At 33.5% G+C, this 12,348-nt stretch overlaps 1 protein-coding gene across 1 annotated transcript in view; it reads right to left on the bottom strand.

Annotated features, from left to right (window-relative positions):
• Positions 1-12,262, bottom strand: part of LOC127831515 (uncharacterized) — a 31,304-nt gene extending 19,042 nt beyond the window's left edge. Inside the window, exons 1-5 of the mRNA XM_052356499.1 lie at positions 12,118-12,262; positions 10,584-10,693; positions 6,995-7,109; positions 6,157-6,230; positions 4,413-4,433 (exon numbers count right to left, since the gene is read on the bottom strand). Of these exons, the coding sequence (XP_052212459.1) occupies positions 4,413-4,433; positions 6,157-6,230; positions 6,995-7,109; positions 10,584-10,693; positions 12,118-12,188 (391 nt within the window). The 5' untranslated portion in view covers positions 12,189-12,262. The remainder of the gene's footprint in view (positions 1-4,412; positions 4,434-6,156; positions 6,231-6,994; positions 7,110-10,583; positions 10,694-12,117) is intronic.
• Positions 12,263-12,348: the final 86 nt, after the last annotated feature.

Here is a 12,348-nt window from a genome sequence, read left to right as displayed (position 1 = left end):
TAAAGATTGTAAAGGCAAAGAAATTAAAATCATCTCTTTTAAAGTAATTCTTTATTTGGTAACAGTGACCTTGAACCAACTGGTTCCAAATACTGGGTCTCCATGCAAACGTTAATAAGAACAATTTTTGTGCAAAAAGGAGCATAATTCTGCAAAATTGCAAGTCAGAGTTGGAAATTGGGCAGTGACCTCAAACAATACGACCAAGCAAATAACTGAAGTTTTAACTGAATACCTCTAGTACAAATTGAGATATAGCATTTCACAGAAGCTTATACTGGAAAATGAACTATTCAATGATTTTTCAAGATCAAAAAAGTTACTAATTACAATTTTTAGCATGCATATAGTTCAATACTAACTGCATTCTCAATAAAGTCTAACAGCAACAGTTATTTCATGATCATGATCATCATTGCGGAACTGAATTATGAAACCTAAAAGTTACAATACTTTTTGGTGTGGTGCTTTATTACTTTATATAGAAAATTTAATATGTTGTTTGGGACAGTGGTCTAATGGAAGAATGCTCGTCTTGAAGTCGAAAATAAGCCAATGTGTCATGTCATGGCTTCATACTGCGCTGAGTGTAAACAGACTACTTATAAACCAGTGATCAGGGGCTAAAAACATACTGTAAACCTGTACCTTTAACATTGATCAAAAGATAGGAACATTATAAAACACAATAAAGTCAAATGAGACAGTCTGTAGCATGGTATACATGGCTTCCAATTCTGGGAATGCAATGCTCTGAGTACAAGGGGGTAAAGTGCAATGCATAACACACACACATTGCTATATAGTAAAGACAGTGAATATTTGACCAAAGAGTATGTTAAATGTGTGTGCAGTACTGACTTTATAAAAAAGTATGTTCTGCGTTCTCAATCATTACATGTATTGTTTCTATACAATCACACAAGTCTGCACCCTTCTTTCTTGTTAAAAAGTTATAATAACAGGCAATTATATAGTGCAATTTCTTTGAAACATAATGGCAGATGGGATGATTGATTATTCTTGAAAAGACAATACAATCACCTGGGGAATCACATTCTTTTGTTAAGATGATTTTTTAGATACGACACACGTGTTGGTGTTTACAAATAGTCTTTTGAACATGCTATTTAAGAAAACTTTACTTTTTAAACATGAAAGCATATTTACAAGTCCCTTAAACATTGATTTCTAATCTTAACACAAGTAACTATACTTCCAAACATTTGAAATTATGCTGCGTTATATAAAATTATAGATGTAAATATTTAGTGCCCAACTGACAAAAGAGATTCCAAAGGTAAGTTCAAGCCCTACTGTACCCCAATAGTGAGAAAAATCACACACATAAACATTATCCGAGTTTAAAAAGACACACATTTCATTACAATAGTGTGACTTATCCCTGATACATGAGAATGCAACAATTCATTTACAACACTAGAAGTGCTTATTTCAGAATATTTTATTGAAAACAAGATGTGTTTGTAAAACACAATATCCCCCTATATGACGTTTGACCTTGAAGGATGACCATGACCCTTCACCACTCAAAATGTGCAGCTCCATGAGATACACATGCATTTCAAATATAAAATTGCTAGCTTCAATATTGCAGAAGTGACATTACATGAGCAATTTTGACCCATATATTTGACCTTGAAGGATGATTTTGACCTTGACCTTTCATCACTCAAAATGTGTAGCTCCATGAGATACACATGCATGCCAAATATCAAGTTGCTATCTTCAATATTGCAAAAGTATTCATAAAATAAGCGATTTGGGCCACATATATTTGACCTCTGACCTTGAAGGATGACCTTGACCTTGACCTTTCACCACTCAAAATGTGCAGCTCCATGAGATACACATGCATGCCAAATATCAAGTTGCTATCTTCAATATTGCAAAAGTATTCATAAAATAAGCGATTTGGGCCACATATATTTGACCTCTGACCTTGAAGGATGACCATGACCTTTCACCACTCAAAATGTGCAGCTCCATGAGATACACATGCATGCCAAATATAAAGTTGCTATCTTCAATATTGCAAAAGTATTCATAAAATGAGCGATTTTGGCCACATATATTTGACCTCTGACCTTGAAGGATGACCTTGACCTTTCACCACTCAAAATCTGCAGCTTCATGAGATACACATGCATGCCAAATATGAAGTTGCTATCTTCAATATAGCAAAAGTTATTGCAAAATGTTAAAGTTGGCGCAAACCAACCAACAGACCAACAGACCAACCAACAGACAGGGCAAAAACAATATGTCCCCCACTACTATAGTGGGGGACATAATAAAAATGAAAATAATGTTAAATAAATAAAGGAAAATTAAAGTGGGAAACAGGTTCATAATGATCATGACGATTTCAAAATTAAACTATAACTGTTTTACTTTACACACTATTTAAAATTGTTTATAATTGATTTGTATTTTTGTTTGAACTGCTTGCCATGTTTCAAAGTATTTCAAATTACAATATGGCTGTTTATTTAAACACTGGTTACAATGGATTTTCTGTATATGTTCTGTAACATCATTCACACAATCATCTTGACTAAACACTTGTATATTCCAATAACAACAATGGCAGACAAATTAATTTCTGAACGTCTCAGATATTGAATGATTTAATGACTATTAGCTTTAACCTATTTATTTTAATGATTGCATGGAAAGCCTTGTGTTTATTGAAATGCTCTTGAGTCTGTTTCATGGGTTGAACCAGTCCTTTGTTAGAACACTTCCGCAGTTGGGGTCAAATCCCTGACCTCTCAGCCGATTGGGTCATCATATCCACTACACCATGGCGACCTAACAACTATTGCTAATGCATGGCAGATAACAATGAAAACAATCATTTTAATAATAATGCATTGTTAAAAAAATAAAATAATGCAGATAATAGCCTCAAAACAACATTTTAATTAGGAAACTAATGCAACAACAAAAATACATAGGCCATGACTGATGAATGTTGAAAGCCCAACCATATTTCCACTGTAAAAGTGTGTTATCATCCTTCCGAAGCTTAAGCTTAATGAGCAAGACCTTAACTATTGCTTATTTAAAGAACACAAACTGATGACTGCATGTTTCAAAGACTTTTAATTGACATTATTTTGAATCTTTTGCAAGCAAATTTAGCTAGCACTATTAATCTGGCACAGAGCTTAATGCATGAATAATATTACACTACCATCATACAGAATAAATAATTTGTGTACAGAAGCAATTTTAATCCATTGAACTAATACTAAGAATGCTGCAATGGTCCCATTAATATCAATATAATTATAAATTTATGCTAATGGCATTCATGAGAGCAAGTTCAATGATGTCAACAACTGCATTTACTTCAATGAATTATGAGATTAAGTTTTAAGTAAAAGGTAAAAAGGATGGTAACAAATGCTATAGGTAATAATGATCAATAGTTAATATGAGATGGTATTAAAAAAAGAGAGGAAATATGAAACACTGATAAATTGGAGTAATATCCTAGAATCAATACTAGCCACATCTGGTTTAACTTCAAAGCTTTCTTTAAATAGCATTGCCATGTTTCCATGGTAAAAAGGAGGGGTTGGTCAAGAATGTGGATTTTAAACAGAGTACACTATATTCTAAAAAAAGTATTACATTTATGATTGACATTTTTGTCATGTACAACAGTGTCTGTTAGTGCAGAATTTGGAAATAAAAAGGAGTTTGTAATCAGTACCATGTCCATTTACATGAATTGAAGCAGTACAAAATAAAGTGATACAGAAGTTGGTTTTTTACATGTACTTCCAATTTATATTGACTTTAAAGCAAGTTTTTATGTTTGTACTCTTCTTAGCAGTGCAAACATTGCTAATAGAATACTGTTTGCAATCAATATTGCTCATGGAGATAAATAAATTATCATAGGAATAATTATAAAAAAATATAATATTTCATTCCAACCCGAAAATTAATACTTTCTTTTCAAACTGAAGTACATATATTATATGAAACATTTAAAATTAACATAATTTAACAATTTGTTAACAGACTAGCTGGCATGCCACTATTTATGGGTCCTAATTGTAACTGATGTGCAAATACATAAGAGCCGCTTCATTTGACAATCAGTCTTAAGCTTTATGCAGCCAGCGCATCTCCAGCCGTACCTGCGCATCTGCGCAGTCTGGTCAGGAGCTTCCCTGTATGCTGATTTGTTCACAAAGTCTTGTGTGACTTTATTGTGAACAACTATAGCTCTTGACCAGACTGACCGATTGCATGGGCTTGTCTAGTGCTACACTGGCTTGATATGGCATAAGACCCATTTTCGCATGATGCAGGTCATATATTGTTAAATGTCCATTACAGGAACAATTCAACATTGCTGTAAAAGATACTACCTGCGAAATGCACAAGACTTTCTGAAAGTACCAGGAAATCATTAAAAAATGTTGAAAATACATGTACATTTTAATGAGTGACAAAACTTTGGACAATTCAGACTGTTAATAATATAGAGGCTTTAACATGAGTTGTCATTTAATAATTCAATATTTTATTAAACCAATTAAGAAATCTTAATAAAAATATATTATCAATTTCCTGGATAAAAGAAAAATAGCATGAAATTGCAAGAATCAGAACTATTTATTACATGCTTTTTCACCAAAATAGACTTCAAAAGTTTTATTAGAAAGAAATTGATTACACCTAAAAGTTGTTTAATGAATTGATATCAATTCACACAGACAAGGTCATTTTACCCGTATCATGTAATGGGTCAACCAAACAGATATAGCCAATAAGAAGGCTGCAAAGGTTATCTAACACGCATATTATATAATAATATACGTAATGGTTGCATGCCTTGACAAATGATGACTGTTTAACATTCAACAGATGTAAATGTGACAATAATGTGCTTCTATATTTAATATGGTGTTTGCCTAGAATAGATTTTCTGCTAACATATTGTATGTTTTTCTTCTAAAAAAGCACATGTGGGTAAAAACGAAGTGTACTCAAGAGCATGGCATTAAATTAAAATTATATTTTATAAAAAATCAACTTGTATTTAAGCAAATTATAAAATTAATTTAGAGAAAAATGAAAATTGCTTTAATAAAATAATAGAATTAAAAGGTGTTTACAATAAAAAGAAAAATCACATATACAGTAGTCAGTTAAACAAATTTGGGATAGCACAATCATGCTTTTTACTAAAACTTAAAACACCTTGGTATAACAGCATTCTTGATATACTGCATATTGGAATACATATGCAACTAAAATCTAAAAGATTCCTTTGAAATATGGTGAATATCACTTACGCTTAAAAGTTCATAATTCTATTGCAGAAACTACTGGTCCATTCAAAGGGAACATGGTGTTTACTTTTATTTATATAATATTTATCTATGATGACGAAACAATTGTTTACAGTCTGATACTCATATATTTTGTGTCACTCAATTATGTCCATTTTCAAGATCACTGTAACTCATTCACTTGTCAAGAGTGATGTCTGTATGTGATTGTCTAAAATAATTCATGCACAGCAAGCTGATAATTTCATCTCCCAATTAACAACTGTTAACTGACACTGTATTGAAAAATAACACTGATAAGCCCATGCAAAATGATGTTGTTCGCAAAATGTCAAACATCAAGCCTATGATAAACATGTGTAATATTAAGCGCAGGTTTTTTTTGGGGTTGTGGGGGATGGGGCCTTTAGCCCTTATGTGGGGGAAATTTTACGCACAATTTTCCACTTTGGGGGATTTGTTTACTTACTCTCTCATTATTACATTTGTACATGCTAGCACTATATTCATTGCTTTTTTCATAATTTAGTACGTTTGACAAGATTAAATTGAAATAGAATTGAGATATTATAATCATGAGACCACATCTTTCTATTACAAAAAAAAAAAAAAAAAAATGTTTTTTTTTTTTTTTTAGGGGGAATATTTGGTCAGGAAAGGGGAAAAAACCAGTCTAGTTCGATGAGAGAAGACGCCGATATTCGGCGTCTATTATATAAGGTAAAAAAAACCTGAAGCGTATGATAATAATGTATGATATAAAGTTTATGATAGAATGGAAACTTAGTAAACATTAACAAGCATCTCAAATAAGTACCTCTTCGCTTCTTTCGATCAATATTGCGTTCAGCACGGATACGGACCATACTTACAGGCACCGGTGGTTTAGGACTGCAAAAGAAAATTCTGAACATGAATATAATATTACCCTGAGTAACAGTTCAGTTGTCCTTGTTTTAGGTGGTTTAAGACTGCACAAAAATGTCTAAACATTAATATGATGCCAACAAGTAACATGTGTGAAGGTTTTTATTTATCACATTGACAAGTACTTTGTACCTATGATTTTGATTTTTTAGTGCAAACTTACACAAAACAGCAGTCAGTTATTTGTCCACCTCTTTGTTTTTTAAATAAACCTTAGACTTTGAACAATCAAGGGTAATAATAATGAAAGCAAGGTGGAAAACCAAAGCAGTCCCACAGACTCCAGTAGGAAAACATTTGCAATATTATTTTGTAGATTGAACATTTATTATTTGGCAGGACAACCTATAAATCATCAAAACTTAGAATTATACATAGCATAAACAACACTGAAAACTAAATGTTTAATCAGTTCTAAGAACTTAAATGATATTAAAATTATTTAAATAGGAAGACAGAATAAGTATTTCCACTAGGTAAGATTAATTTACATAATGCGTGTTTCATAGTTTATGTACAGGAATATCAGACTCTTCAAAAGTGTATCTATGGGTGGACCTGCCCCTGTGACCTTTCGGGGGAAAACATTAATTTTGAGCCTCAGTAAGTCAAATTTACCACGGCTTCCCAAGTATCCACCAAAGGTATAATTTTGAGAAACAGACCAGATCATGGTCACAAATCTAACTTTTATATGCACTGGTAGTATTTAACATAAAAATACAAACTTGAGCTGATAGTATGTCTTGAGCTCTGCCACAAGCACACAGAATTCTCCAAACGTGAAGTGGTCCGGCTTGCAGGGACTGCCATAGTCCATGGCACACACCATCATCTCGTGTACTGAAATATGTCAGCAGCAGGGCTTACCCATCTTCCGCCATTCATACCAGCAGGCAGTTTTATTGTAGTCAGTATAAAGTCTCCAATTATCAATGCATGTGTCTGTTTAAGTGTCTCATATTTACATTTTTGGTATATTTGCCATCTCACAACATGTTCTCAACCAAATGCTACCATAAAAACAGTAAAATACCTTTAAATAAAAAAATACTATTCTTTGACATTTACATTACTGTTATTACTTTTAGTTTTAAAATTTAGAGAAAACAAGGCCCATAAATCAATGGAACAAAACGAAGCTCACACTTCATCTGGAAGTCATGTAGGTAGACTCAAATACCAAAAATCTGCTCAATTCTGAAAACTTGGCAACCTCCAGAAAACGGTTATAATAAATATAATATCTAAGGCCAAGGCCCATAACTTCACCAAAAATCAATGGACCAGAACAAATTTCACACTTTATATGTAGGTCATATAAGTAGACTCACATACCAAAAATCAGCTCAATATCTAAAAGTGTTGCATACAAAAAATCGGAAAACAGTTTTGAAAGAGAACATTTCTCAGTCCAAGGCCCATAACTTCACCAAAAATCTATGGACCGGAACTTAATTCACATTTCATCTGTAGGTCATGTAGGTAGACTCACATAGTAAAATTCAGCTTAATATCTTAAAGCATTGCATAAAAAACATCCAACAAATGGAAAATATTACTTCCCTTGTCAAAAATGACATGTACCTGCCAAATGATAACAAAAATTTCAAAATGATAAATATTCTAATTATTATATTATATTATTAATAATTATTAATCATTATTTAATTATAAGTATTCTTATTGTTAATTATTAAAGCTTATTACTTCCCTTTAGATCAGTCAAACCCTGTTTCTTCGTCAAAAATCAACATGATAAGGGAACGAATTGAACACTTCATCTGTAGGTCATGTAGGTGGACTAATATACCAAAAATCAGCTCAATATCTCAAAGTGATGCATAAAAAAACTCCAGAAAACAGAATGCCAGATGGACAGACGGACAGAGAGAGGGACTGCTATATGCCACTCTACGATGGGCATAAAAATTAAAATATTAATTTCATTATTGGACATGTAAAAGTTTATAGCGCCATTTGTTGTAACAAATAATTACATGTGCTTGTTAAATACCAAGCCGTATAGTATAAATTACTTGTATATATGTTTCACTTTAAGCTGTTGGGTGAAACCAATGTCTATTACCGGTATACATAATTATTTACCCAAGTATGTAAATCAGATGGTCCAATGCCTTAAGGCATTTGTCTGACCATAATTAGGTTGTAAAAACGCATAATCGAGTGTCACCAGATAAGCGCGACAGGTAAAAATGATATTTAAACAGCATTCATGATTGTAAAATAAAATGTCAGAAAATTAAGGGCCATTAATTATGAACGAAAACCAGTATGTCTGAAAAGTCATGAAAAAAATAATCTTGGCTTAAAACAGGGGTTCCGAAAATTAAACTTGTCCGAAAACTAAGAGTAATTACAGTAATACTAGTGCTGCAACAATATACCGGTATATCGGTATATATCGCAATACGAAATCCGCATATTGTATTGCGATACGATTTTCATCATACCGGTACGAAAATTTTACAAAAATTCATTCACATTTCGTCCAGAAAAGCCATCCGAAATAATGATAACAAGGTAAACAAAACAAAGCAGTGTAAATATTTTTTTTCGTAAAAATAGCATTCTGAAAGTTTATTATACGGAGTAGCGTTGTTACATCGGAGCATTCGTTCGATGCTTTTGAACAGATTATCGTTGAATTATTGCGCACAGCTGTAAATGTTTCGTTTGATTCTGAATTGAGCATTATTAAATTTGTAATCCGAATATCGGAAATACGCTTCCAAATTTTACTGCTAATGCGACAATAAAAAATTCTAGCGTCAAATAAAAAGTTCTTTATCCTTTGTCTCAATAAAAAGCGCGCGAAAATTATACAGACATGTAGAACGTTGCATGGAAAGTATGGGTGTATTTTGTGTTGTATAAAAACGGGAACATCACGTCAGGTGAATTACGCGTGTTCAGTGGAAAAAAACGCCCCGGTTGGATGTTATTTCATCACATCTTAAATAGTAACGAATGCCAAAATGTATTTGATACTTAAGAAAATTTGCGAATGTTTGTGTTTCTTGTTATTCTTGAGCACATTTATAGTAAATATATACCAGAATTTGCTTTAAAACTGGAACATACGGGATTATTGGATAATTTGCAAGTTATAAATTTGGTACAAGTTAGCAATATATTGCGATATATTGCAATACAGGTTTTTGAACTGACAATATATTGCAATACGGTTTTTGGCGTATTGTTGCAGCACTAAGTAATACAGATTCCTTCCATATGAATATGTAAAGATTTAACATCCACAGGTGGATGGCAGTGTTGACCACTAAAGTATTCTAAAATATCAAACATCAATCCCATTTGGGCAATGACATCATTATAGATATTATAAAAACTTACTTTTTTCATTATTACCAATTCTTTGATTACAGTCTATTCTTATCAATTTATATGTCCTAATTTTAAAATGTCATAATGATTAAAACAAGTTATTTAACAAGAGCACCGCATAACGGGTGCCACGCTCGGCTGCGAAAGCTTGTCAGAATTATTTTTTTTTAGAGGTCACAGTGACCTTGACCTTCAAAGTTGTAGGTGGAAGCACTTTGATTTTAGAGCCTATGTTAAAGTTTAATATTAGAGGTCAGTGACCTTGACCTTTGACCTAGTGAACCAAAAATGGATGTGGCATGTAGAACTCATCAAGGTGCATCTACATATGAAGTTTCAAAGTTGTAGGTGGAAGCACTTTGATTTTAGAGGCAATGTTAAGGTTTTTGTTAGTTTTATATTAGAGGTCACAGTGACCTTGACCTTTGACCTAGTGACCAAAAAATGGGTGTGGCATGTAGAAGTCGTCAAGGTGCCACTACATATGAAGTTTCAAAGTTGTAGGTCACTGGTGGAAGCACTTTGATTTTAGAGCCTATGTTAAAGTTTGATATTAGAGGTCAGTGACCTTGACCTTTGACCTAGTGAACCAAAAATGGGTGTGGCGTGTAGAACTCATCAAGGTGCATCTACATATGAAGTTTCAAAGTTGTAGGTGGAAGCACTTTGATTTTAGAGCCAATGTTAAAGTTTTAGCACGACGCCTATGGCGGACGGCGGACAGTTGACGAGCTGGCTATGACAATAGCTCGGGTTCTCTCCGAAAACAGCCTCGCTAATAATAGTAAAAAAAATTATTCTTAACTGATAAATTGTGTCTGACAGTGGGGAAAAAAGGTGAGATCAATGTATTGTGTATAAATTTAGCTTTTGTCTGAAAACTCCATTTGTTCAGAGAAAAATAAAGAAATATGGAGGTCAAGGAAATATTGTGTCCTGTTACTGTACCTTGAGATGTGGAAGGATAGAGATCCAGAGCATTGCAGGCATCCCTAATGTTTTTCTCATGAAGATGTTGATCAGAATCACAAAACTCCTTAAAGACTTTGATCAGCTCCCTAAAATGCAAGATTGAGTTTAACTCTTCAAAAAGCCGAAACTGACGACAGGAAAACTATGTGCATAATGCAGTAAGCATGTAAGCATTCTGATGTGATGGGAGCAGGGCTTAACACTAACTTTTTTTTCAACTAGCCCATTCGGGCTTGTAAAAGCAGAGCCTGCTAGCCCTGACCAATCTTTCATGTGTCCTGACCCAAACATTATCAAAACCTTTATATTTATCATTCAACTTGTATTTTCTTGTGCGTGGAGATGCGCAATTATGAATCAATCATTCTTATTAGCTTGCCTTACTGATGCTAATAAATTCAATATTCATCTACTTAAGACATCTATTTGTAATCTTCACGCCATTTCGGGAGAAATTTCTTCACACCATTTCGGGAGAAATTTCCTTGTTTTTTTTCCCCTCTTACTTTCTATTACTTTCCTCCTTCCCTTTTCTTTTCTTATCCGAGGAACCCCCATCCCCACCCATAAAGCCAAACTTAAACAAAAACATGAATGTTAAAACCTGTTTCACATAGATTGCCGCGGTTGCCGTCTGACGACAAATGGTAAATGAATCTTAGGTGTCGCAAAATAACGTGTTACGGTAGAGGTACAATTGTACACGGTTAACTCTCTACTAAAAGCCGGGATCAACCATTAATGTTTGTTTTGCTAATTAAATTGCGTTAAAAAGATTGTCAAAAAACTTCTAATCGATCAAACAAATTAAAATTATTTAAAATTGGTAAATAACTAATAATTTTATAGTAACTTTGTGTTAATGTCGAGTTGTATACCTTCATTGATCCCGGACGATCCTGGGCGATCCCGGCTTTTAGTTTAAAACGTATTTTTATCGAAAAAACACATCACTTCGAGGAAACCAATCAAAAACCGTATCTAGCAGAATTCTGTTTAAAAATAGGTACTGCATGTTTTACCAGGAAAACGACCGGGGATTTTCTGAATTGTCAGCCTCTTTTTGATTGCAATCAGGGGGTTCCAAATATATTTCGAGATACGATCCGTTTGTTGTCTCCAACTTCACTCTGGGATTTAATTGTCATCTGATCATACTGTATTAAGATTTCTGCATCTTTGAAAAGCTTATTTACAACACAGTTTATTGATATAGAACACATAATCCTGCCCAAAATACACACGACCGGTCGGGCATGTTCCTGGGACATTGGCTAGGTACAGGCAGTGAATGTCGTTCGGACGTGCTTTAGTGTTAAGCCCTGGGGAGAACTTTTTAATTGCACACAAATAAATTGTTTGTATTAAATCCCGCCACAATGTTTACAATTAATTAGAACAATCATCATTATTAAACTTCTCTTTATTCCAAATTTATTACTATCCGAAATCATCTTTCCGAGTATACAAGCAGTTATAAAATGACCGCGGCATTATCGCAGAGACTTACCTCGTAAGAGGTCCCCATACTTTTGTCTTTGTCCTTTCCGAAGATAGCTGTCTTCTAAATGTTTGGGCCATATCATTGCATGCATGTCATTGCAAATTCAAAGAAAGTGGAACTTCCTTTATCGATATCTTTTATTTTGTTTATTGTTGTTGCATTCGGTACCCCTCGCAGATTATCATTATCGGATACTTATCCGATGTTTGACGGAAAGGGCCGAGAATGTGCGATTGT

Source organism: Dreissena polymorpha, chromosome 5 (genome assembly GCF_020536995.1).
Source record: "Dreissena polymorpha isolate Duluth1 chromosome 5, UMN_Dpol_1.0, whole genome shotgun sequence".
Lineage (NCBI taxonomy): Eukaryota > Metazoa > Mollusca > Bivalvia > Myida > Dreissenidae > Dreissena > Dreissena polymorpha.
The sequence above is the reverse complement of the archived record's forward strand: the minus strand, read 5'-3'. Positions and strand labels throughout refer to the sequence as shown.